This window comes from Eubalaena glacialis, chromosome 4 (assembly GCF_028564815.1).
Source record: "Eubalaena glacialis isolate mEubGla1 chromosome 4, mEubGla1.1.hap2.+ XY, whole genome shotgun sequence".
Taxonomy (NCBI): domain Eukaryota; kingdom Metazoa; phylum Chordata; class Mammalia; order Artiodactyla; family Balaenidae; genus Eubalaena; species Eubalaena glacialis.
This window is the reverse complement of record NC_083719.1, coordinates 103,746,669-103,774,178: the sequence shown is the minus strand read 5'-3', so window position 1 is coordinate 103,774,178 and position 27,510 is coordinate 103,746,669. Positions and strand designations below refer to the sequence as shown.

General features: G+C 43.7%; 1 protein-coding gene across 3 annotated transcripts in view; it reads left to right on the top strand.

The window, feature by feature from the left end:
* The window catches only part of ZNF608 (zinc finger protein 608), a 105,540-nt gene extending 85,765 nt beyond the window's left edge, over positions 1 to 19,775 (top strand). For 2 of the 3 annotated variants that reach the window (XM_061189556.1, XM_061189555.1), the window contains exons 4-10: positions 8,863 to 8,950; positions 9,468 to 11,922; positions 13,598 to 14,015; positions 14,595 to 14,767; positions 16,128 to 16,281; positions 18,164 to 18,245; positions 18,810 to 19,775. In XM_061189556.1, coding sequence (XP_061045539.1) covers positions 8,863 to 8,950; positions 9,468 to 11,922; positions 13,598 to 14,015; positions 14,595 to 14,767; positions 16,128 to 16,281; positions 18,164 to 18,245; positions 18,810 to 18,816 — 3,377 coding nt within the window. In that variant the 3' untranslated portion in view covers positions 18,817 to 19,775. Of the gene's footprint in view, positions 1 to 8,862; positions 8,951 to 9,467; positions 11,923 to 13,597; positions 14,016 to 14,594; positions 14,768 to 16,127; positions 16,282 to 18,163; positions 18,557 to 18,809 lie in introns of those variants that run through there. The other variant, XM_061189557.1, reaches the window with a different exon arrangement.
* The last annotated feature ends 7,735 nt before the right edge of the window (positions 19,776 to 27,510 follow it).

Genomic DNA, 27,510 nt, shown 5'->3' with positions numbered 1-27,510 from the left:
TGCCTTCAGGATAGTTTATTTGTGGCCCGGTTTTGCTGTTCTATTTACCTGTTTTTCAAGTTGCAGAAACAGCATTGTGGAGATCCTGGATGCAGAAGTTGTTAGCTGAAAAGATCCTGTAATTAATATTAAGTGCAGGAAACGACTGGGCCTGATGATTTGAAAGGCCTGCATTCTTTCAGTTGCTTATCTTCAGTGGCCTGCGAAGCTGCAAGTGGGAGTGTATAGAGGCTGTTTCCCTCTCCTCCTGGGGCATGCAGGCTGTATGCTGTCTGCCCAGGGCCCCTAGCTGTCTCCTAAAATAACCCTGTTAAAGGAACGATGTGTTAGGAGGTAATAAAATAACAACCATATCGTTATCATGGCTCATTGCAGGCCTACTTCAATAAATACTTATCAAATACCTTTCCCAAACTTTGGAATGCTTTTATTTAAAGGAAGAAAAAATGATCTCCCAACGAGCTAATAACTGAAGCTTGTGAGACTGGATTGGGGCAGGGGAGTCCATTCTGTTACTGTTGGCATTGAACCCTCGTCTTCCCAGGGAGAAAAAGAAGGGGGCGGGGGGATGAGAAATCATTCTCCTACTCTAATGAGGAAGTTGTGCCTCCAAAAAGGAGAGGGCCCGAGAAACCTGCCAGCGCTAGAAATCATTCATCTAAGTGCATCTGATTTCACATAACCTAATGCCTGCCTGCAAAGGAGCAGGAGAAAATTCAAGTTTAGAACTTTGCCCTGGAAACAAGAGTGGTGCTGTCGCTTATCAAGCCTCAAGGATACCTTACTGAGACTTTCAAAGACAAGAAATGAAACCTCTTTGTACAAATGTGTACGTGTGTACATATACTCCGCACAGGTACCTGTTCAGTTAATGCATTTAAATTGCTCCAAATGTCTGTCTCAGAGACTGTTTTTTCTGTTCTGTCTCTTCTCTCTCTCCCTCCTTCATCTTTTATCTTTTACCTGTTGTGTTCTGGCTGAGCCCTGATGGATCACAATCTGAAAAGCATCTTCTTGGGAGCACAGGGGTTGGGGGGTGAGGGGGCTTTGGACGCAGCCTGGCTATACCCCCAAATGTCTATAATGACACCTGTGAACTATGAAACTTGCTAAAACATAAGTACTGATTATTTAAAAGAAGTAAAGCATCTCTTAGTGAATATTATTTGAGCTCCAGTGATCTGTTTTGATTTTTAAAAAATTATATCTTGGGCTATCAAAGTTTTCATGAAGGCTGAAACTTGTGTAATTCTCGGTCAGTGAAAATACTGTCACCATCCACATATGTGGTGCAGGCTCCCATGCAGATGTGTGGGACAGCATTTCTGTGTTCCTGGTGGTGCCTTACAAAAAGAGCCTTATTCCTGCTCCCCCTTTTTACCCACAAGACTTCTTCACAGGCCATTGTATTTTCTAGAAGAGGGGAAGGATAACGTTTCTAGGGAAGTGAGAAAAGAAAAGCAGCGAGAGCTTCTTTGCGCTGACCAGTCAACTGGATATCGACCACCTGTCTTCACGGGAAAGAAATAAATGGCAGTGAATAAGCGAGAGTCTAGTTTTCCAAGAAGCTCAATGATTTTCCCAAATCAATACAGCTCGTCAGGCCTCAGAACAAAGGCTGCAGGGGAGGTGACAGTGATGGAAGTGGCTTTCTGTTCTTTTGTGTATTAAACCATAAGACCCATGGAGAAACAAGGTTTCTTTAGCCAGGTTTCCCCACCCCCTTTTCTAGGGCTTATTCGATGTATTGGGGGGGGGGGGAATCCTTTAAGGTTTTTTGTTTTGTTTTGTTTTAAGATTTCCGTAGATTCTATCCCGATGATCGAATGTACTTTTGAAAGAGATAAGCACAGTCAAGTAAGAAAGAATATCATCTTTTAAAATGTAGATTAGAACAGCCTTTTGCCATTGCTTTTTGGTATTGGTTTAACACATTTATTTGAATTAAGGTCTTACATTTTTTCTTGTTATTTATGGACAGGCTTTAGACGAACCACAAAGAAATGTCTCAGTGTTCAGATTAACCTCTGGCAAATAAAGAATCATAACTGTCCTCCCATAAACGGACCTTGTTCCTAATGTCCTGAAAATAACACCAAACCCTACTAGGAATGCTGAACTGTCATTGGAGAGGTTATAATTAACGTAGACAGCGTGGTGCCAGCATTTTCCAGCCGCCGACAGAGAACATCTATCCAAACCAGCAATTTTTAGCCCTTCATTCCTTTAATCTTTAAGCTCACTGTGCTTTCATAAAGCAGGACATTAACACCAGAGCAGTGCGTCTCTGGGGTTTATGACTGGGGTGGCGGCACACTAGGGCATAAAGCGTTCATTACACTTCCCCTTGTTAATACTGCCCTATCTCCCAACCCCATTGCCTACACTATTTGTTCAGATAAAGCCCACTGTTCAGGGTGACTAATCGCAGCACTGTGTTCCAGATGGTTTGATTACAGGATGTGGTTAAAGTGACTCTTTAAACATTCAGCCCAGCAGTAGAGCTCTTTTTTTAAAAAAAATACTGCATTTTCTGGTCATGTCGCAACACTTATTTTCCTGGCCCTGGTGCTCCAGACATCCTCGGCAGAGGTAATAGGAAGGTCCCTCTGTTCTTTGGCTGTCAGGTACTTCATTGGCAACCCAGTTGTGAATTTAAAATTCCCCCCAATGATTATAAACTCAACTTTGTCCTTTGAAGAAAGACCTATCTGAAGGTTTGAAGCTCTGAAGCCAGAAACATGAACAAGTATACTAGACAAGACTCAGCTTTGTAAAAAGTACCAGTGTTGGGCACAACAGAATTTTAGAAGGAGGGAGTTCAGTACAGAGGAGTGGTGATAAATCCTACCTTGTACAATAGTCACATTGTATAAAAATAGAGAGTAATGTGATATCCTAAATACGTGAACTTTATCCTGTGCTCAGGAAATAGCACATTGTGGCATTTCTATTGTCACTAATGTTTCTACTAGAAAAAAAAAAAATGGAAAGAAATGTGTACACTTAAAAAAAAAAAAAAGGATTGTGGCATAAATGGGTTCCATTTCGGTGTTACTGGAGTGAGGTTTCTGTTTACTGCACAAGTGCACACCCAGGCCATCCAGATGTGGCAGTGTGAATAAGAGGGCCGAAAAACGATGTCAGATTCCAAATTCGGCATTTGCAGTGCTTGGCAAAAGACTTCTGTCCCAGGGATGAGGCACTTTAAAAACTCTGAAAGAGTCTGTAAACTCTACTATAAACAGAGTTAGGCTGATCCGCTGGGAAATCAGGCATTTGCCCAGTTCTTGAGGAAACATCTTCACAAATCCCAGAAACAGTAATTCATAAACCATATTTATAACATCTTCAAAGCAAAATCTCTCCACGGAGAATTCCTATCATCTTGAAGCTAGTGGGAGACGATGCTTATTGGAAAAGTATGGTAATCGTGAAAAGAAGACACTGGGTAGCATTCCCATCTCGATTTTCTTCAGTCATCATCTAGTAGCCCCTGGGAGTCGGATGAACTCCCTCCGTGTGCTGGGCACCGTGCCCACAGGTACGGTAGGTGCAACAGTGCTCATGTCTTCAAGGAGTGGAGTCGGGTTGGAAGAGACAGGCCTCTTGTGTATATGAGTGGAGTAAGGTTTTAAAGGGACCGTGTTGTTTAAGACAGTCTCCGCAGTGTTCAAACAGTAAGAGTTTATTTGCTGCTCACCTAATGGAGTGAATTCGGTCTTCCTGTTGGTTGGGGGTTCTCCTGGTCAGAGGGTCCCAGCTGAAGGAGGCTCTGCCATCTTCTGTGGCCTTCCGGGTTGCTGTAGTCTCCATGCCAGCGAGCCAGGAAGGTGGAGAGATCTGAGGCACATGCACAGGAGATTCTTCTGGGCCAGGCCTGGCAGTGGCACTTATCAGTTCACTTGCCTTTCATAGAACTGAGGGACAGGAGCACGTCTAACCGGTAGGGAGGAGGCTGAGAAAGTGTCTAGCTGTGGACTCAGAGGGAAACCGTGGATTCTGGGGAGCATCCACTGGGGAGAGGACTTGGATGGAGCGTAGTGGGGACTCAGGAGGGAGTGGCCGCTTTCTGGTGGTATGCATGGTCTGTGTGTCTGGAGAGGATTCATAGAAGAGAGAACGTTAGACTTGGTCTCTGCTTGGTCCTAATTTATTAGGAACCTGAACTTTCCTTGGGGATTTGGTCAAGTCCATCTTTAAAGGTTTTTTTCCCAGGGCAATTAAAAGTGTGATATCAAGAATGGTTGAAGAAACTTGTTTATGCTGGAGGGGAAAAAAGAGGGCAACTGGAGGCAAAGGGAATATCGACACGGTCATTGTCCTTGCGTGGGTGAAAGGCTGTCAAGTGGACTGTCTGTAGGGTATCAGAAGGCACAGCCAGGACCTAGGTGTTCAAAGACAGATTGTAGTTCAGAACCAGGAACAACTTTTTAACAAGATGACTGGAAAATATCAGGACAGCCCTGCGTCCTGGTGAGACACCGCCCTCCCCCCCCACCTCCACCCCGTCAGTGATGAAGCCGGAGGGAAAAGGGACACACAAATATGAGGGCCTTGCACTACCCACTGGCCTCTGTCTCATAGCTATTATATCCTTGTCTCCATCATGGTCCTCTCTCCCTTCAGTAGCTTGTGACGTACAGGTTTCTACTCTTATTATCAACTTTCCCTTCTATACCACTAGCTCAGATTCCCAAAGCACATCCTTGTTTAGTTACCTCTGCTTCAGTTGCCCATCACTGGAACAGTCAGAAGAGGCCAGGGTTAGGATAAGTGGTCTAGGAGCCTAGTCACCTGAGACTACCCTCTGAGCAGGGACTGTGGGCAGGGTGGTTACTATGAAAGTCACATCCTGGGTCTAGTTTAATCAGATGGATTAAGGGGCCTACTCTCTAGTATGGGTAATATGCAAACCGTACTTCCACTTCTGGACTACAGGGTATCCCTATGTTCGGCTACAAGTTTGCAGACCCTTAAAAGTATAGAGTTTGTATGGAGTTACAGGCAAAAAACATGGTTGATTCTGTAGCACCAAATAGGTTCCTAGGGTTGTATACCCTGTAGATGCACAATAAATGCTTAATGGGCCTGACCATCTCTCTGGGAACACTTAACTGCGAAGTATTGACAAGAGGAGATAATAGAACACTGTGAATGTGGAATCCTTATGGGATCTCAGGACTCTTTTGGCTTTTATAGAGGTAAGGAAAGGGCTCAGGTTATAGAACACAGAGCACCTTCTTACTAAGTGTCCTGTAGGTAATATGCTTTGTGGCGGCAGCAGCTTAGATTGTGTACCAGTATCTAAGACATACCCTTAATACAAAGAAGAAAACCCTGTGTGGGAAGCACACCCAAACCATCCGTTGCTCTCTTCAGCTTTATTTTTACTTTATTGGTAATAATCTTAAGATATTTTTCAAATATAAAGTGTTACAGGGCAGGCATTATTAACATTCTGAGAAAGACGATGCCCAGTCTGTGGGTGGGAAGGGAAGATAATAAATCTGGTGGGATACCTGAGAAGATAAAGATGAAAAGGACTTGTACAGAGTGTCCCCAGCACCTTGCAAACTGGCCAGATGTTTGAAGGAATAAATGTGTAGTAAGAGAAATATTAACTCTTTTTGGAATAAATATACATTTGTTTTTAGTTTATATATGATAAGTGAGAAAAATAACCATGCCCAGGTTTATAAAATTCAAATTTGGACTTCTGAAGGACTCATGTTCATGTTGGGCATTTACGCCTTTAGAAAGTATAGTCTGCTTTATATGGCCATGGGTTACAAAGTGTTCAAGATGCTGTGACTTCAAAATGATAAGCCGTTTATATCTTTTAGAACTAAACATTACCTTTGCACTTGGCCCCTCACAATAGGATGTTGTCTAAACATAGACTTCCTGACAAAGAAACAGTACACTTTGTAGTTTATATGAGAAGCATTCCTTAAGCCTTCATTCCAATACAGAGCAGATTTGGCTGCGTAAACATGTGCGTGCGTGTATTCGCACGTGAATTCTAGGCAGACATAAATATTACGTGACATTGTGAAGTGGATTGTGCATATAAAGAAAAATAGAGCAAGCACACGTATTTAATTAAGAAACTGTTCAAAATCTTCCAGGGAGTAGAGCATTTATTTTGAACATTTTTTAAAATAGAGGGATTCTAGGAAAATTAGGCTGACTTATTGAGGCCCTTTGAAGTTGAAAATAGACTTTTTTTTTTTTAAGAATGATAATGATTATAATACTGTCACTTGTACTTAGGTAAGAGTGTGGCTTCAAGAAATAAGTGTCAGGCGATGGGAATAGTTTTGCAGCGTGGAAGTTGCAACTTGTGTTTCTCCCATGCGACAGCTTCACCCGATAACCCCACCTAACCAACGATTAACTGTGTGTTGGGGTCCCGTCCTTCTCTCCGGCCCCCACGTTTCCCTTTGTCCTGTTCCGAGACCAGGAATTTGATGCTGAGGGTTGTGAGCGGGCTGGCGTGATGTGTGTGCGTGGAGCTGCGCAGTGTGGGTCATGCTGGGAAAGCCAGCACGGTCACGCGGACAGTAGCCTTTCAACACACGGATCAGCCCGCGTTGATTTACGGAGCTGGGCAGCCCTCTTGTCCCCAAGAGAGCCCCGGCTCAGGGAGCGCGCCCTCGCCTCGTGGCCAGCCCGCCACCGCGGCCGCCTCTTCCCCTGGCGATGCTCCTTTATCCCGGGCTGCTGCCTCGCTGGTCCGGACGGCCGCCCTCGGCTCAGCCAATCAGACGCCGGCGTTCCCAGCAGGCGTCGGCCAATCCGCGGCCATCATTTGCTGGAAACGCGAAACCCTTTGGGGAAAAGCAATAACAAAAGCCTTTCACTGCAGACAAATGTTAAGTGTCTGTGCAGACTTTTCCTGTTTTTAATTTTATTACTGTGAGAATGGAGGGTTTGTTGTTTCTTTCATGTTTCCTTTCAAGCAATTTTAATTATACATTTGTGCTACATCAGGGACTCTGGAACGCAGTGTTTCAGCCTATTGGGTCTAAAGCTAAAATGCAGTACCCTTCTGGCAGTACAGATAGATTCCTGCACTGTAAATATAGCTGACATGCTAAAGAATTTTAAGCAGCTGCAAAGGTCTTTGACACCACACACAGTGCCCCAGAGAGCAGATGATGAGAAAACCAGCTCGTCTTCCCCTTCGCCTTGTCTCCCACCCCCTCCCTTTTCCTGAAGGGATGTGCTCATAAAGAATCCTTTCCTCCAATTGTTCCGTCTTGTGCACATTTTGACCAAATGCCTAATTACCATCGATTCTCATCTCAATAAGAATTTTTATACTCAATGGCTTTAATTTTTTTTTTTCCCTGAAGGAGTTAGAATGGAGTCAACTGTGATTTGAGGAAATGCTTGCTTTGCTTTGTGCTAACTCCCCCCCAAACCCCCCTCTCCCGCCCCCCATTGATATAGTGAGTAAGTTCAGCTGTCACCTAAGTAATAGTAACACAGACCATATGGGAAACAATTCTTAAATCTCTTTTTGGGCCTTTTGAAAGAAATCCTCTCTTCCCCACTATTTGAGTCACAACGATGCAAATATTTTACCTGCTGTTAAAGACATTCCCAAGGAAATGAGTCTTACCTTGTGAGGTGTCCCTTACCACAAAGGAGTTCAGTACAGATTTGCTGCAGAATTCAAAACGGCAGTGAGCAAGTGAGTAAACCAGCTAGAAATAGACTTTGAGTATTGCCCCTTGGTGTTTCCAAGAAAGAAGGGGGAGTCGTGCTTTATAGAAACTAAGACACACTTAAATACTTTATTTCTTTACCCTAATATTTTATGTGTGTCTCAAAATCTAGGTCCTCTTACTGTATGCTTTAAAGGAGTGAGTTTAAAAAAATATGGCACTTGTCCTCTAGAGAAATAAAGAGGATGTTATATTTTGTTTCCCTGTGACATTTGGTATACTAAGTGCACTTAAGTTTAGTAATTCACAGATGCAGTGCTAAATTAAATTGTCTGTCTGCAAAGCAGTTGGGAAAAGCAGAATGGCTTGCAGGAAACAAGCGTGTTGGTTTTGAGGTGGTTGTTTTTTTTTTTTCTAATCCTCTGTGGCAAATGCTTACTAAAGTTGATTCTAAAGATAACCCCAAGAGCAAACCTATTGTGCACATTTATTTTCTTAAGAGGGCTATTTTAGGAGTCCTTAATATGAAACAAGACCAAACAGTGATACCAGTGATACCAACAGTGATAATCATACCAAGGCTGATTCTTGTCTCACAAAGCCAGAGAGGGGAGGATTAGGAAAGAGAAATCATAGCTGATTGTCTGCTATCTGAACTCCAAGCTCCCGCTTTCCCCCGCTCTAGACCTATTTTTGTGCATGCACATCATTTTTTTCTAAATAAAAATCACCGTTATTTTATATTGTTGAATTGGAAGCAAAACCGATCCCTTTCAGTCACCTTCTGGTTTGAGCACTGGTAACTGGGGCTTAGTTTTTGTTGGCTGCTTGCCAAACGAAAGCAATTATGTGTAATAATAGAAAAATTAAGAGGTGAGTGTTGCCGTTTTACAGCAGGACATGGCAAAAACCATTTCCTTCTGTCAGCAGTATCTTGATTACACTCTCACACGTAGCCCTTACCCTTTTGTACCACGCGCGTATGCTCATGAACACACACACACACGATTTCCTGTGGGTTTTTGCTTGAGGTCACTGAAACCAGAAAGAGGAAGAATGCAAACCACAGCTTTTGAAAGCAAATGAGAATAGAGCTTTGCTGGTAAAAAGAATAGTAATAATAAATGAACTGGAAATAGGCTAATTTGTGCTAACCTTGGTCCGTCTTCATTCCCCACTCCTGCAGGTGTCCTAGTGGTCAATGTCACGTGGAGGAACAAAACTTACGTAGGGACCTTATTGGACTGCACCAAGCACGACTGGGCCCCTCCCAGGTAGGCATGGAGCCTTTGATTTCAGACTCTTGTTTTTCTCTCCTCCTTCCTCTTCTTCCCCTCTCCTTCCCCCATCCTCTCTTTGCAAGGAGACTACAGAGAGAGATTAATAATACATAAAAGTCAGTTTGTAATTGAAACCAGGCAAAAGAGCAATAGGCAATTCAGGATTGAATACAGTAAAATGCAGATGCTGGGTTGCTTTTTTGTAGGGAGATCGCTACTTCCTGCCCCTTCTCTTTCTCCTTTGTTTTCTTTTTCTCAATATGGGAATTTGAACTGGATTGGAAACTTAGCTACCCGAGCTGGTTTTCTGAGGAAGAATGTAAGCCATTGGTAGCCTGTTCTTTTGCAGGTGTTGAAATTGTCAGTGGAAGAATCGGGTGACTTTTCTTTATCTGGGCCCAGCCCTCAAGCTGCTGGGGTGTTGCCTGCTCTTAGCTGCATTGCGTGCCTTGTGATTTCACTTGGCTCCTTTGGGGATGCTCGTTTTGACATCTGTTACTTGCTTCCCTAGGTTCTGCGAGTCACCGACCAGCGACCTGGAGATGAGAGGGGGCCGGGGCCGGGGGAAAAGAGCGAGGTCTACCGCAGCTGCCCCAGGCTCGGAGGCCAGCTTCACAGAGTCCAGAGGGCTGCAGAACAAGAACAGAGGGGGGGCCAATGGGAAAGGGAGGCGGGGCAGCCTCAATGCCAGCGGGCGAAGGACACCCCCGAATTGTGCCGCGGAGGACATCAAAGCCAGCCCCTCCTCCACCAACAAAAGGAAAAACAAGCCTCCGATGGAGCTAGACCTGAACTCCAGCTCCGAGGACAATAAGCCCGGGAAGCGTGTCCGCACAAATTCGAGAAGCACTCCCACCACCCCTCAGGGGAAACCAGAGACGACTTTTTTGGACCAGGGCTGCTCTTCTCCAGTGTTGATTGATTGTCCGCACCCAAACTGCAACAAGAAGTACAAGCACATCAACGGCCTCAGGTACCACCAGGCTCATGCCCACTTAGACCCAGAGAACAAGCTGGAGTTCGAACCGGACAGCGAGGGCAAGATCTCGGACTGCGAGGAGGCCTTGAGCAACGTGGCGCTGGAATGCAGCGAGCCAAGCACAAGTGTATCGACTTACGAGCAGGTGAAGGCGCCAGTGTCCCCTGGCTCGGGGAACCCCCCCGGAACCCCCAAGGGGAAGAGAGAGCTGATGAGCAATGGCCCGGGCTCTGTTATCGGATCGAAGCCTGGGAAGAATTCTGGCAAAAAGAAGGGCCTCAACAGCGACCTCAACAACCTTCCAGTCATCTCCAACATGACGGCCACCGTAGACAGCTGCTCGGCAGCAGACGGCAGTTTGGCTGCCGAGATGCCCAAACTGGAAGCAGAAGGCTTAATCGACAAGAAAACTTTGGGAGAGAAAGAAAAGGGCAAAAAAGCCAACAGTTGCAAAATGGACAAAAATCTCTCTAAGCTCAAAAGTGCCCGGCCCATTGCCCCCGCTCCGGCCCCAACGCCGCCACAGCTAATCGCTATTCCCACTGCAGCCTTTACGGGCACCACCACGGGGACCATACCCGGACTGCCCTCCCTCACGACCACGGCGGTCCAGGCCACACCAAAGAGTCCTCCGTTAAAGCCCATTCAGCCAAAGCCCACGATTATGGGGGAGCCCGTCACCGTGAACCCAGCTCTCGTGTCGCTCAAAGACAAAAAGAAAAAGGAGAAGCGGAAGCTGAAGGACAAAGAAGGGAAAGAGACGGGGAGCCCGAAAACGGACGCGAAGCTGGTCAAACTAGAGGACGCCAAGGGGGCTGGCAGAGATGTATCCGGGCATTTTTTAAAGGACCATCTCAACAAGAATGAAGGGCTGGCGAACGGACTGTCCGAGTCGCAAGAGAGTCGGATGGCCAGTATCAAAGCCGAGGCCGATAAGGTTTACACTTTCACCGACAATGCTCCCAGCCCTTCCATCGGGAGTGCCTCGAGGATGGAGTGCAGCGCTTTGGTGAACGGGCAGGCGCCCGTGGCCCCGCTGCACGTGCTGACCCAGAACGGGGCCGAGAGTTCCGCGGCCAAGACGAGCAGCCCTGCCTACTCGGACATCTCTGATGCTGCCGATGACGGCGGTTCTGACAGCAGGTCGGAGGGCGTGAGGTCAAAGGCCAGTTCCCCGTCAGATATCCTTTCTAGTAAGGACGGTGTCGTAAAAGGGCATTCTTCAACGACAGCACAATCATCTCAGATGAAAGAGTCCCACTCTCCCTATTACCATGGCTACGATCCTTATTATTCTCCAAGTTACATGCACCCTGGGCAGGTCGGTGCCTCTGTAGCTGGGAACGGCGGGAGCGCGCAGGGAATGAAGATCAAGAAGGAGTCTGAGGAAGATGCGGAGAAGAAAGACAAGGCAGAGCAGCTTGAGGCCAAGAAAGTGGACCATAATTCTGCATCCTTACAGCCTCAGCACCAATCGGTGATCACGCAGAGACACCCGGCCCTGGCTCAGTCACTGTATTATGGCCAGTACGCCTACGGGCTCTATATGGACCAGAAGTCTCTGATGGCCACCAGCCCTGCCTATAGACAGCAGTATGAGAAATACTATGAGGACCAGAGGCTGGCAGAGCAGAAAATGGCCCAGACTGGGAGAGGAGACTGTGAAAGGAAAAATGAGCTCCCCTTGAAAGAGCTGGGCAAAGAGGACAGTAAACAGAAAAACATGCCATCGGCCACAATCTCAAAAGCTCCCTCTACTCCGGAGCCTAACAAAAACCATTCTAAACTAGGGCCGTCAGTGCCTAATAAATCTGAGGAGACAGGTAAATCACAGCTTCTCTCCAATCACCAGCAGCAGCTTCAGGCCGACAGCTTCAAAGCTAAGCAGATGGAAAACCACCAGCTTATTAAGGAGGCTGTAGAAATGAAATCTGTCATGGACTCTATGAAGCAGACAGGTGTAGACCCAACCTCGAGATTTAAACAAGTAAGATTGTGGAGCGTGGTCCCCACAGGGAGAGAGCAGTCTGAGACTTGTACGTGGCTGGGCTTGATCTGGTTAAAGAGTTCTTCACAGGAAATCCACCCAAGGGTTCCTTAGGCTGGATTCCTCTTCTCCTGAAAAATATTTTAAATGATTCTCTCGGGAGTTCTCTGAAATGTACATTGCTCACTGTTTCCTTGTCATGTTGTGTCCTAAAAAGAACCTTGGCCATGTGCTTTGCAGACTCATGTTCCCTGCCATTAACTAACTGACTCTGATGAGGTCCCTTAATTTCTTTCTGAGTCCAGAGTGAGGGAATTCTACCCCATAGCGGCTGAGTTCTCTTCTAACTCTGAGATTCTGAGTCTGAGCACTCAAACAATTTGTTCTTTTACATTTTCAAATTCATTTTGGCATCTTCTGGGCAGATTAAGACGGGGATCTTAAATTCACATTTCCCACTCATCTTTTTAATGAAACTCGGGGTGTCTTGAGGTGCCTAGAGTTCCGTTTTACGCTCTACATTAAGGGCCCCAAAGCAGAGCTCAGTGCTTCTCGCTTGTGAGGAGAGCAAGGAGTCTGGGCGGATGGGCCTCAGGCAGTCATCCCAGAGCGCCCCGTGGTCAGCCAGTCTGAGGTTAAATGTGCCAACACCTGAAAATCGGTCACCATGAAACCACACGTGTGCCAGTACTTTCTGTCACAATTCAGACGTCATGACTCAACTGCAATCCCACGAGTATTAATTCTGGTATTTCCCAGCATCCCAACCCCCACTGAGAGGGAGGGGGGCTTAGAGGTCCCTGGTGAATCAGAGCAACAGAATCCTTTCTTCATGCTCATTTCTGTCCCAGAGTTGGGCCTTAACCCTAGATACCCAGTGGGTTTATATCATGAATGGGATGGGCGGGGGGTGGTCACAAAGGCCATTTGAGGACCCTCAGTTTCCCCATTTCTGGAGGCTCGAATCAAGCTGTGACTTCACAGGGCTGCATTAGAACTATACAATTTGGGAGATTTATGGATGCCTTTGTTTCCTGGTAGAAAAGCCATAATGTGTCCTGTTAATTTTTAATTTTGTTTTGATTAAGATGTTAGCACATAATGAGACGTGATCCGGTTATATTAAGCCTCAGCTGCAGTAGGTGAAGAAAATGTATTAGGAAACCAAGAGTTTTCCCCTCTAAATGATGTAAATTGATATAATAATTACTTAAACTGTAGTAAAACTTAAACAGTAAGTAAAACATTGTTATCAGCTTGAGTTTTCTGAATTCTTTTTACCTGTGTGAGGTGTTAAAAGGAAAGTGAGGGTAAGATTAAACATGTCTGAGGATGTTACTTAATGTTAAGAATTGACATTAACAGCCCAGCTCTGAATTCCAGCGGAGCTAAGTTTTGAAGCTCAGCTCCACAAACTGAGCAGCGGTGTGACCCTGATATTACTTGAGCTTGAAAAACTTAGCTTTTGTCTTCTGTAAAAGGGATTATTAATAATGCCTACCTCAGACATTATTCCTCTGTAAGAGGAGGCGGTAAAGCTCATTGCACAGTGCGAGCATATAAATAAATGTGAACTTAGAAGTAATAGTAATCGTGCTGTCATGGTGATGAATGAGTTTTTCTTGCAAATTGAAATTTTGAAACAAGTCTTTTTTTTTTTTTTTTTCAAAACCAGGATCCAGATTCAAGGACATGGCATCATTATGTATACCAACCCAAATACCTAGACCCGCAAAAGTCAGAAGAACTTGATAGAGAAAAGAAATTAAAAGAGGATAGTCCCAGGAAAACCCCCACCAAAGAGGGTGGTGTGCCCAGCCTTCCTGTATCATTAACGAGCATCAAAGAGGAGCCCAAAGAGGCCAAGCGTCCTGATTCTCAATCCTTGGATGAGAGCAAGCTGAAAAACGATGATCGCAAGACTCCCGTGAGCTGGAAGGACTCTCGGGGAGCCAGAGTGGCCGTCTCCTCCCCCATGAGTCAGCATCAGTCCTACATACAGTACTTGCATGCTTACCCTTACCCGCAGATGTATGACCCCAGCCACCCTGCATACCGGGCTGTTTCTCCCGTCCTAATGCACAGTTACCCTGGTACGTGTCACGGGTTCTCACTGTATTGGAGGGAAGAGGCTGTGTTCAAATACTAGCTATTTTAAAACTCAGGATAAATTAGATGCTTCAAGAGTGACCTTTGTTTGGCTTGTATTTAATGCTACTTAAAGAAGTCCCAAAGACGAAACAGATTTAATGGAAGAGTTTTCTTTTTTTAGACGAAATGTCAAGAGTCCTTAGCTCTAGTTTCCATAGGCTCTGATGGTCTGCTGCAGCCATTAGACTGACAGATACTTTATGGCCTAGGAAAATATTCTGAGCACTTACTGTCATAATCATAACAGTTACTATTCCTTGGAGTTAAACGGACACATAAACGTATGAAATGGCTGGAAGCTCAGTTCTTTTTAGAAACCTCTGATCATCAGGATGAATGAACTGGGAAAAGAGAATCGGAGAACCTAGATACAGTTTAACGATGACGTAGCCCATTCTTAATGCAATATTCCCTACTTTAAGATCTCCGACTCTTGTCCCAAATTCGTGTCATCGAAATGTTTTGTTTTTTTTTTAAGATGTCGCCTGTAACTTGATGTGGCATTTGTTGTGTATCTGCAGGGGCCTATCTCTCGCCAGGATTTCATTACCCTGTTTACGGGAAGATGTCAGGGAGAGAAGAGGCAGAGAAAGTCAATACCAGCCCTAGCATCACCACGAAAACAACCACTGAATCGAAAGCACTGGATTTGCTCCACCAGCACGCCAGCCAGTACCGCAGCAAGTCTCCCGCTGTATGCCTCCTTTTGCCATCACTTACAAGTACTATGTTTCAGGGGGAGAAAAGCGGACAAGCTAGAGAACAGTCTTGAAATATAACTGGTTTTGGAACCCAGCTGTGATTTCAGGGTGCTGTTTTAGTCTAATATGGAAAGAATGGCATGTTCAAAAATAAGATGCTTTCATACATGGGGGGAAAAATTGTTAAAGCGTGTAAGGTAGCAGCAGTCTTTTCTGTTGGCAAATCTATACCTTGCTTACCCAGGAGGATGCTTGTTAGCCGGACATTTAAATTCATAGGAACCAACCTTGGGCGCGAAATATTTGTGTTGCACTCGTGTGCCAGAGTGAGTCACTTGGCTAAGGAGTGGTGGCTGTCTCTGTTCTGCTTTGACCTTGACTCCTCCACACGTCCCTGTAGCTCTGCGGAAGTGATTCAGACGTGTGTCTTTGTGAAAGACGGCTCCACTCCCACGCACCCACCTCCCCCAGAAAAGTGCAATTGCTAGTCCTAGAGACTGTTGGGAAGAGAGAAAATACAAAGGATGTGGTAGTTCTTGCCTAGAAAAGAGAAGTTCGGAATAAATTAAAATATGGGCACCGTAATGTGCGTCTGAGTGTGTCTACCTGAGACTCTGTAAAGAAACCGGGAAAGATGATAAATGACTCTTTTCCTAAGAGTACTCCTTCTAGTGTGAAGATTTTTTTCAAGTAAGAAAAAGAACTTTAGCGAAAGGGTGGTTAAGTTCTAGTGGGTAAAAATGTCTCGGAAACCCACAATCCTTAACCAAAGTATGATTTGGGAGAACTGGAGCTTCTCTTGAGTGTTCAAAGATTGAGAGATTTTGGAATACTTCCGGAGGCGTAGGGCAATGATTTGCTTTGCTTGATATTAACATATAATATTAGGATGTATGTTCTCAATGGAGGCAAATATAAAGATAGGCTTAAAATTGTGAGATATATTCCCCTCACAAATTGTAATTAATATAGAAGAGTAATCAGAAAACTTGACCTTAAAGAAATCTCTACAACTCCTTCTCCTGATCCCCACGTGCAAGTTGTTTCTAGGAAGAAATTGGGTCGATTCTAAACCTGGAATTATGAGTGAGATTAGAGAGGTCCTCTTATTTCAATCATTTGAGGAAAACATTGACGCTGCTTTGGCGCGCAGCAGTACTTTAGTGTTGGCTCAATTCCAGTTGAAACTAATGCGTGTCTTTTCAAATGATCTTCCATGAATAAAGAATTTTAAGTGTCTGTGTATTTACTTTTTAATCATTAGCACCTATTGCCAAAGGGAGCAAGGTGGTTTCCTACGCTCCTAATTGTTGTTCAGAGGATTAAGGGGGGAATCTCTCTTTTCTGTTGCAGCCTGTGGAAAAGGCTTCAGCTGAGCGGGAGCGGGAAGCGGAGAGGGAGAGGGACCGCCACTCCCCCTTCGGCCAGCGGCACCTGCATACACACCACCACACCCATGTGGGCATGGGGTACCCACTCATCCCTGGGCAATACGACCCTTTCCAAGGTCAGCAGCTCTGTCTTACTTGTGCCTCTGTTCATCCTGCTTTGGAAAACAGTTGCCAAAACTGCCTTTCTTGTCTTCAAATGAAAAGGTTGAGCTTTGAGTTAATTAACTCTGGGGAGGGTTTTTAACACTTCTTTCCTGGTATTTCCTTGGGACACAACTAAGGCTGTTCCCACATCTCTGTGTTCTGTTGAGAAGTGAAATGGCTACCACTTAATAATTGTCACTTGTTGATGTTACCGGTGGTGGCCAGTGTCTGGGGCACTGAATATAACAATCAGAAGATCAGATAGCTGCTGCGGGGAAATTGTGGAAGACAGGGAGGGTTGGTGGGAGGCTTTGGTGAAATGACTTGCCCTGATCTCTGCAGGCCTTGAAATTGCTCTTTTTCCCATGGAAGTAATGGGAGTCATGTAATCAAGCTCAACATTTTTTATAACCTAATCCAGGGACTCTTCCAGCCCTTCACTCCTGGGACTCTTTCAGTAAAGAGGAGAAACATTTTTAAAGAGTCACAGCAACTGACGTGAGGAACCTTCAGTTTGTGATGTTTTAGCTGAGCATTTGTCCTAGCTCTGTCACCTCCTGGCAGGGGCGGGGGAGTGGCACCGTCTTTACCAGCAGCTCACTTGCTAGGATCTTGCTGTCTCAGCTTTGGCCGCCATAACAAAATACCACAGTTTTTATGGCTTTAAACAACAGAAATGTATTTCTGTTCATAGTTCTGGAGGCTTATAGTCTGAGATCAGGATGTCAGCATGGTTGGTTTCTGGTGAGAGCTCTCCTCCCGGCTTGTGGACGGACGCCGTCTTGCTGTGTGCTTCTGTGACCTCTTTGTGCATGGGGGGAGCTGGGGGGCGGCGGGGGAAGAGAGTTACTCTCTCGTATCTCTCCTTATAGGGACACTAATCCTGTTGGTTCAGGGCCCTACCTATAGGACCTCATTTAACCTTAATTACCTCCTTATAGTTCCTATCTCCAAACACAGTCACATTTGGGGGTTAAGGCTTCCACATAGGAATTTTGGAAAGACACAATTCGGTCTGTAGTGCTTGCCAAGTCGCCTCTTACTCTGCTGTCTGAAAACAATAATAACAAACAATAATATGTTTGAAGATACTTCCAAAAGTAGGAAGCGCTATCCACACGTGAAGGGGTCATTTTAATTTATTCAACTCAAGTAATTTATTTACTTGGTGTCAAATAGTGGTGTTAAAAGAGACCGTAGAGGACATAGAAGGAGAGAGTCATCTTCCCGAAGTTTACATTTGTTTTCTCTATTTTTTTCCAGGTTGGTTTTCTAAAGAATTTTAAAGAATTTCCTATTGGGCAACTTCTTGCCATTTGGAGCTATTACATTCTCTTACTGCTCCCTTTCTCTTGCAGGGTAAAAGTTAAGACTATTTCTAAGTTCAATTCAGTGATTCCATGTACCTTATGGGATACACTGGTGTTCAATCACTGTGGAAAACGTTAAAGTGATAAAAGTTATTATGAAAGTATTGTATTCTAAGCAAATAGCATGTCGCTTCTATAATTCACTGTGACTTTTGATTCCTGTTGTTACCTGGTACCTGTCATTTCTCCTGAGCTTCCTATTCAGGAATGCGTGCAAACCATTTAGCACCATGCAGAGCCAGAGAGATGGAATGCTGTATTCACTTTGAATAGCTATTAAGAAAACCGCAGAGTATTCAGTGAAGTGATGGGTACTGGTTAGACCGAGCAGTTTGTAGTCTGTCCTTGATGCATGAAACATTTCATGTGTGTGTGTAGAAAGGACAGATGGCTACTCATGGGGTCTGCAGCCTTTCACCATTGGGCCTGCATCTACTTTTACGTTTCTGAAAGCCATAGAAACCCTGCATTTTTTCCCCATTAGGCTTGACCTCTGCTGCCCTCGTTGCCTCTCAGCAGGTGGCTGCCCAGGCATCTGCATCAGGAATGTTTCCTGCACAAAGAAGGTAAATAGCCTCTATGTTTTGAATCAGTTTTCTAGATAGAGACATCTTAATGGTGGGAGGAAGCAAGTGTAGGCTTTTTAGACCAAACACTTAGCTCCTAAGGGTTTGATATTGGAGTGAATGTGCTTATTTTACCACTATGCTTCACGTGCAACTTCTGTTCCATTCTTATAGCTGTAATGTACGTTAGTAATTAACTGACCTGTGTCTTAAACGGTTGAAACTTTCTTAGGTTGTCTTCACTGCTTTGTTAAAATAATTCACCATGACTCCCTTTGTTTTATTATGTTTAAAAATGAAGTTGCAAATGGAGGAATGTATTTCCATAGTGCTAAAGGTAATGTTTGTTCTTTGATATTTTCAATTACCCCTCAAGTTGTTTTAAAAAGGAAAATAATTTATTTTTCACGTTGTCTGTCATTACCCTTGTGTTCATTCACTTTCTATGGAATTGAGTTCCATGAATTGAATAGAATTAAAGTGTCTGTTGGTCTTACAGTTTTCATATTTTCAGTGTCAAATGTGGATGGAACCCCTCTGCTAAGGTTTTCTTTTCTCTTGCAGAGAATAACAAGATTGGAAATGTACGTTGTCATGTGACTGGATCACATGGGGAAGCGCTTTATACAGACATCAGTTCCATGGTGTTAATTTGAAATGCCTTAATGGCAGGCAAAAACCAGTCATTTCATTTTTGTAAATTACAAATTTTATCAGAGAGTAACAAATGTTGCTGTAATTAAACTTCTGTTTTATATATATATATATACGTATACATATATGTATATACACACACACGCATATATATATATATATATATATATATATATATATATTCTTTACTTTTTGTATCAGTAACCAGGCTCGCACACACAGGGTCTGCTGCCGGGTCGCAAACTGCTCAGTAAAGGAGATAAAAGATGTGCTTGTCAAATTGAGAAGTGTTAGCCACAGAAGGCTGCTTACTTTCTTTTCCTTTTGCTTTTCAATTGTAAATAAATAATGTTATGTATCAGTGTGCCTGAACCTTGCATATCCTTCATATATTTCCCGTAAGCCCCTCAGAAAGGCTAACTGTGATGACGACACTTGGGTACAATTTAGATGTCTGTTTGGTGGCTCCTGTTAAGATGCATCAGTGTAAAATGTTCCTGTAGTCACTGTTTGTACTTGTGTATTGTGGAAAAAATACTTTTGGAAGGCATGGGGTTGCCAGTACCACAAAAACTGTGTTGTATATAATGTAAAGATTAAAACGGGGAAATAATGAGCATCTGTGAATAATGAGGTGTCATTTTTGATAATCTTGAATGGCAAATAACCCAATAGCCTGCATACCAGAGACATCTGTGATTGTTCTATTACTTGAATAGTCCTGCAGTCCTTTTTTTTTTTTTTTTTTTTTTTTTTTTAATGTTTACAATTATCCAGTTTTAGAAGAGAGAGACTTTAACGCCATTGCCTGGTTACTTGTTTTATGCTGTAATCTAGTTTATTTTATGTAAAATGTATATTGAATGCTTTCCTTTTTTATACCTGCCTTAAATAATTTGGCAATCAGAATTAAAAAGGTTTTTTTTTTTTAATATATATAATGGCTTCTTGTCTGTCTCATGTTATTTCTAGCTGGCTGATAGTATTTCTAATTTTCAAAGAAAGGTTCCTTAATATTATGAATGTCCATTGCGTAAGATACAGTACAGAAATACTGACTTTTCATATATGACACCCAGGTTTAACAACCAAATAAGTGGATTTAATCCAGCGGATATATGTATCTTTATTGGGTATTTACTCAAATACAGAGTATAATATCACTACAAATTGATAGATACAGGTTTCTGTGGTATGGAATGATATTCCAAAGATGTCAGGCTTGTGACGTGTGGACAGTAGGTAAAATGTGTGAAAACTTGACTTGTCATTAAATTGTTTTACTAGTATATGTTATGCCGAACGTACAGAATTAACTGCTTTCTCACTTTTTTTCCTTTTCCTCGCTTCCCTTTTTCCCTCCCTTTCTCCCTCCTTCCCAGCAAGTACTTTCTGAGCACCTACTTTATCCCAGGCACTGTACATGTGCTGGGATATAGCCATGAACAAAGCAGACAAAAATTCCTGTCCTCATAGAGTTTGCATTTTCTAGTAGGTGGGGTAAGCATAATAAAATATGTAAGTCCTCTGTGGAGTATGTTAGATGGTTGATAAATGCCCCGGAGAAAAATAAAGTCTGGGAGTGGGCGTGAGGGATGTGTGGGTGTTTGTAACTATTGGGTTGGCCAAAAGGTTCATTCGGCTTTTTCCTGTCAGATGGCTCTAGTAAGTAGCGCTTAGTTGTCTTTAACTTCATTCGAAACAGTTTTGTTAGATTGTATTGTGACAGCTGTCATATTAGCGTGCATTAAAAAAAAACTTATCGAAACTGGTGAATTTTTGTGTAGCCATTTTAATGTTGCAGACGGAAGAAAAAAAGCAACATTTTCAGCATATTATGCTTTATTATTTCAAGAAAGGTAAAAAATGCAACTGAATCACAAAAATGATTCGTTCAGTGTATGGAGAAGGTGCTGTGACTGATCGAACGTGTTAAAAGTGGTTTGCAAAGTTTCATGCTGGAGACGTCTCTTTGGGCAATGCTCCACGATCAGGTAGACCAGTTGAAGTTGATGGCGATCAAATCGAGACATTAATTGAGAACAATCAACATTATACCAGGCAGGAGATAGCCAACATACTCAAAACGTCCAAATCAAACTCTGAAAATCATTTGCACCAGCTTGGTTATGTTCATTGCTTTGATGTTTGGGTTCCACATTAAGTTAAGCGAGAAAAAAAACCTTCTTGACTGTATTTCCGCACGCGATTCTCTACTTAAACGTAATGAAAATGTTCCGTTCTTAAAACAAATTGTGACGGGCGATGAAAAGTGGATGCTGTACAATAATGTGGAATGGAAGAGATCGTGGAGCAAGCGAAATGAACCACCACCAACCACACCAAAGCCCGGTCTTCATCCAAAGAAGGTGATGTTGTGCATATGGTGGGATTGGAAGGGAGTCCTCTATTATGAGCTTCTTCCAGAAAACTAAACCATTAATTCCAACAAGCACTGCTCCCACTTAGACCAACAGAAAGCAGCACTCGATGAAAAGCCAGAATTAGTCAACAGAAAATGCATAATCTTCTGTCAGGATAACGGAAGGCCGCATGTTTCTTCGATGACCAGGCAAAAACTGTTACAGCTTGGCTGGGAAGTTCTGATTCATCCCCCGTATTCACCAGACATTGCACCTTTGGATTTCCATTTATTTCGGTCTTTACAAAATTCTCTTAATGGGAAAAATTTCAATTCCCTGGAAGACTGTAAAAGGCACCTGGAACAGTTCTTTGCTCAAAAAGGTAAAAAGCTTTGGGAAGATGGAATTATGAAGTTGGCTGAAAAATGGCAGAAGGTAGTGGAACAAAACGGTGACTATGTTGTTCAATAAAGTTCTTGGTGAAAATTTATTTATTTTTACTTAAAAGCCGAAGGAACTTTTTGGCCAACCCAATACAGATAGAGTGATCAGGGAAGGCCTCGCTCAAGGAGATGAGGAAGCAGTCATGCACATATCCGGGGTGGGGAAAAGCAATGCAGTGAGATGCAAAAGAGCCAAAACCCGGGGGGGGGGGGGGGGGGGGGGCGCAGGGTGTGTGTGTGTGTCATGTGTTTGGACTGGTTGATGCTTTATCCCAGCTGTAAGTTTTAATGATTTTACTATAATTGCTAATAAGAGTTCTACCCCCTTGGTTTCCTAAGACGGTTCTTTAAGTTGACAGAATTTGTCTTGGTATAATTTGGTTAGTTCTCCTACTTGGGGGCCTTTGCTTCACAAATGAATAGATATTTGCAATCAAAAATACTTCCTCTACTTTTGGAAGCCACCTGAAAGCGGCTTTTCTTATGAATTTCGTCAAACATCGTTTATGGTGTTAGCTACACGTCAGAGTATTTCACCTGTTTTTCATCACTTTTTAAAGTTATCACATTTTTTCAGTTCTTAGACCATGTCTTGATGTGTCCTTGAAGACCTGATGTAATTTGTCTTATACCAGTTAAACAAGTATGTTTCCTCTGTTCAGAATACTGTTTAAAGTATGACATTTGGTTGCCTACGTGCTGCTCCAGTTCTAGAACTGACTGAACAATTCAGCGTCGAAACACAGGACCAGAACTAAGGTCAACTTACATCTTCACCAGCCGTGTTATCATGTTCCTGGTGGGGGCTGGGGGATACTGTGGATTCCTGATGACTTTCCTGCCTTTCGTAATAAGTATTTTTAAAAATCATAGGGAAGCCAATCTCGCCTGAGCTGCACAATGATTAGATATATGCTTATTACGCACCAGGCTTTTAATTACTTCTAGTTAGGTGCCTAAATAGGTGGAGTGTAAATATGGGCATCAGACCATGCTTAACTCTGCTACTGTAGTAGACAGGAGTGCTGATAGATACAAACAGATATATGACCGAAAGCAGAATGCAGTTTGAATAGGCTCTCCCTCCAGGTTCTTGCTGGAACATTATTCATGACTGGTTTCCATTAATCACTGAATGAAGTTTTGTTTCTTCCCCTTACTGTTACAGTGTTGTCTCTGCTGATGACAACATGAATTGCCAAAGGCCAGAGCTTGTTTATATTATGTGTGCCATTTCTCTGGCTGAGTACATAGTCAGTACTGAATGGTAAATTAAAGATTCCCAGAAGACAAGCCTACTTGGTTCCATTATATTACTGTGATGAATCTGCCATTAATACGGTTCTAATTGTTTTACTTTTATAGACATAAAATCAGTCCCCTTAGTGACTAATAATAGGGTTTATTGATTTTACTAAACATTATTCATTCCAGGCCTGCTCATATCAGCTTGTCCTGAACATATGCAAAAAGCCTGCAGTGCTGACACAGTGCAAATTAACTTCATGGAGAAATGAGACGGAAGAGTTGTTTACAGCTGTGGTCCCAGCGAATACAGAATATTAAAAACAAGGTAATAGGCTCTGTATAGAACCGTTTGTTCCTAGATTAGGATCTCAGATGGCTTTTTCATGGAAACTTGCCATTGATGTTCAGCCCAGGTCATTAGCACTTACAGAATGAAAAGGCTGGCCTTATATATTCACCCTGGCTGTGACCCTGATTTAGTGTGTTTTCAGCCCAAGGGTCTGAGAGTAACCAGAATGAATAGCTCTGATTGATAGAGGATAAAACAGAAGTTTAAATGATAATTACTGGTCATTTCATTCCCTCCCTGACTCTGAAAAAGAGACAAGACAGGCAAAGCCATTTATTACTGTTTTTTGTCACTAACCACAGTCGTCCATCCCCTGCTTCCTGCAAAAGCTTGAGTCATAAATGTTGTTTGCTTTCAGTTAACTTTAGGAGAGAAAACAGAGTGAAACCCACTATTAGCAGTTCCTCCGTCGTGGTTTCTTTTTTATTTTTTCTTAACAAAATCACTCTCTAAAGCAGGGGTTCCCAGCCTTGGCACTGTGGACATTTTGGACAGGAAAAGTCTGTGTTGGGCGATGGGGGTAGGGGGCTGTCCTGTTTATCGTATAGGATGTTGAGCTGCCTCTACCCACCAGTTGTCCCGCAGTTTCTAACCACACCCCACCCACCCCCCCCAAGCCCAAGTTGTGACAATCAACTGGTCATATGAAATTCAGATCTCCTGCCTAGCCCCTGGCCCACCGATGGACTGGTGCATTTTCTTGTTTTTTGTTGCTTTAGAAGATATAAAAGCCATCAGTGGCGCCTGGTGATCCCATGAAAATATAATGGGGGATGCTCATTTGACCAACATGGATGAAGTTGGACCAGATCTTCTAGCTTTTTAAAGAGAGTTGGATGATCTAGATTTTAACCTAATTATTAATAGTTTTTATAGGTTGAAAATGAATTCAGTCTAAAAACCACGTCTGAGGGCTGAATTTGACTCACAGCACATCAATTAGCAAGATATACTTTATGTATGTTGTTAAAAATCCTCACACTAGCTCTCTAAAATACGTATTATTTTTCCCCAGTGTGAAGACTTTCCAGTTAGAAAACCTGGAGAAAGGAGTCATTCTTAAGTAGGTGCTGGGATTTTTTCCTTCCCACAGGGAGTGCCATTCGATTCATGTACAGGAATAAATTTTGGAAGCTTCTCAGATGCACTATACATTTCTGTGAAGATTTTTTTTTTTTTTAACTTAGACATGTAAAAATAAAATGAAAGGAAACATGACAGACCTGGAAATTGAGAGGAAATAAAGCTCTCCAGGGCCATCATGAACACAAGACACTGATGATGCCCATGAATGTGGGCCAGTTCAGAGTCCAAGTCTATGGTCTGGTCAGGTGTATGGCCCTGGCCCATCTGTGGTCATTCTGACTCCTCATGGAATTTTGAGTAGGTGCGGGTGGGACCAAACTCCTTGCCTGAGTTTATAGCAGAAATGGCTAATCATTGCGGCTCTCCAGCTATGCATGGGTGAGACCTCACCATCTTCTCAGCTCAGCTCTCCGGGCAGCTACTGAAAGTGGATCAAAATTAACACACAAAATAAAGCCCTCCAAGAAACTGAGCTCTTGAGGGATGGAATCATGACCTTGTATCTTTCAAGGGCATCAGAATCCCCTCATTTTCAAGCCAGGAGACTTAACATGGCACTATGCTTCCTGTTATTAGAAAACTTGAAAGTTATTTTATTTACCTTCAGTGTTTTAAAGCAACCATGATTCCTTTAGTCAGAAAAGTTGGGGCACCAGAATCATTATTTATTGACTCATCTTTCCACTGATTTATGGAGGCGTTTTGTTTGTTTTGTTTTGTTTTTAACTTTGTCATCACAGCTCTGCTTCCTCTCCTGCTCCCTCTTATAAGGATCCTTGATTAAATTGGGTCCACCCAGATAATCCAGGATAATATCCTCATTTCAAGGTCAGGTCAGTGGATTAGCAATCTTAATTCCATTTGCAATCTGAGTTTCCCTTTGCCATGTAACTCAACATATTCATGGGTTCTAGGGATTAGGATGTAGACCTCTGTGGGAGGTCATTGTCCTGCCTGCCATCCACCCAACACAAGTTCCTCTCTGCCTGGGTAGTAATCAGAACACAATGAATAATAATTATATAGGATTTACTGTGCACTAGACACTGTTCTTAAACACATCACATAAAACAATTCACTTAATGCTCGTAACGACCCAACTACTATTCCCATTTAGAGTTGAGAAAACTGAGGCACAGAGGTAAAGTACTTTGTCTGAGTTCATGCCGCTATATAAGTGATGGTCTGGCTTCATGACCACTGTGCTGTGCTGCTTCCGAAAAGGTATCCTAAACTCCCTAGGTAATTAACAAAAGCTAGCCAGCTTTTTCCTTTTCTGAGGTATGTATTACTTTCAGAGGGGCCAGTGAGGGAAACATAGCCTTTGTCTCTAGTTTTTGTGAGACAAAGCCCTGTGGAGTCTTTCAGGAGCTGGGTGGCAACCCAGACCCGGAACCTGGAGGCCCGGAGGGGCCTCAGCATATCCCCGGCAGAAGTTGCCAAAATTTTTACTTTTTTTCTGGCTGTCGTGGTGGTCCTTGCCACCTTTAATCCTCTACTGCCTACACTGGATAATTAAAAGCTCAGAATTCAAGAGTGCGGCTTGATGGGAATGGGTGCTTGGGTGCCGGGTTGCCGGGGAAAGTTGATGCTTTTGTGATTCTGGCAGAGGCCATCAGGGAGTCTGACAAAGGATCTCCAATTCAGACCTTTGATCAGCTCCAAATGATGTTATACTTACTGTCCCAGAGGGCTTCTGAAAAGATGAGAAAAGGAAGACCTTCAAACCACAGCTTTAAACTCATTTTCCATAACCAGATCCTTTTCTAGAGCATTTTATGTACACTGAAGTGGGAGGAGGGGATATGGGAAACATACTTAACGTTTGCAGAATGTAAACATTTAAACTATACTCTGATTTCTTGTATTGAAATTACTTCTTTATTTTAATGTAGTGGGAGCCTAAAAAAAACCAAATGGCCTAGATTTTTCTTGGCTTCAGCAGGCCTTTGTTCCAGATGGTATGTGCTGGGGGCAGGATATGCTTTTTGATTCAAAAATTCTTCCTAATAAGGGTGGCAGGGTGCAGGGGCTCAAGGCATCCTGGGCGCCATGCAATCATTAAAGGAGTGTAGATTGGACACAGAAGGTGGTCCCATCTCCCTGTCACTCTCCAGGGAAGGTAGTCCCACCACCCACCCCCTCCTTCTAGATCAGATCCCGAATTTTGCAGAGTCTGTTTCTAGGCTGGTTATTGGCAGGTGGAAGAGGGGTACAGTCCCCAGCCTAGCAGGGTTGACCTCTTAGCACAGTCATGGAGAGGAGGGCATCTCTAGCAGGGTGGTTGTAGAGTTGGATATTTTCAGCTGTGTGTAACAGAAACTGTGGCTCAAACTGCCTTAAACCACAAGGAAACGTGTTTTCTTCCATAACATGAAGCAGAGAGCAGGGTGAGCTCCAGGCAAAGCCTTCTGTGCTGCTAGTTCTGCTTCTCTGCAACACTCTCTGCTTTGTCCTCTTTTATCCCTCCTGTTACGGCCACAAGAGTTCCAGGAGCCCCGTCCAGAGACATCAAGGTCCAGGGGACAGGACTGAGTCCGTGTCTCTCTTAGGAGGGAAGAAACCTTTCTTGGACACCTCTGGAACATACCCCCTCATGTCTCCTTGGCCAGAACTGGGTCACATACTCACTCCTAAATCATGATGGGCAAGAAGGTGAGATGGTCAGGACCTTCTCAGGCTAAGAAGGGTGAGAAAGGGCCCCTGGATCATGCAGGGGGACAGCGGGGGGTCATGGCTTAGAACCAGAATTCTGTGAGGGGAAACGAAGAAGGAGGCGAATGTTTTGTTGTCTGGGAATGAACCTTTCCTTGAGGCCAGTGGGATTTGGTAAATTCTCCTGGCGTCCTCTCCGGCTCTCCTGAGGTGCGGGTCTACCTACAGGACGGAGGGGTGGGGGGAGGCAGGCAGTTGTTTGCACTTAAGCAGAATTCAGAGGCACACTCAGTAGTAACTGATTCTCCCCTAGACGGTCTGGTGACGGGGCAGAATTAGGGTAGTGAGGCACTCAGGTCATGGGCTACACTGAACATCCAGAAGGAGACAAAGGGATTCAGAAATCTGCTGAGTAGGGCTCTACTGGTGGAAAAAAAGATGCCTCTCGCCACTGCCACCCCTCACAC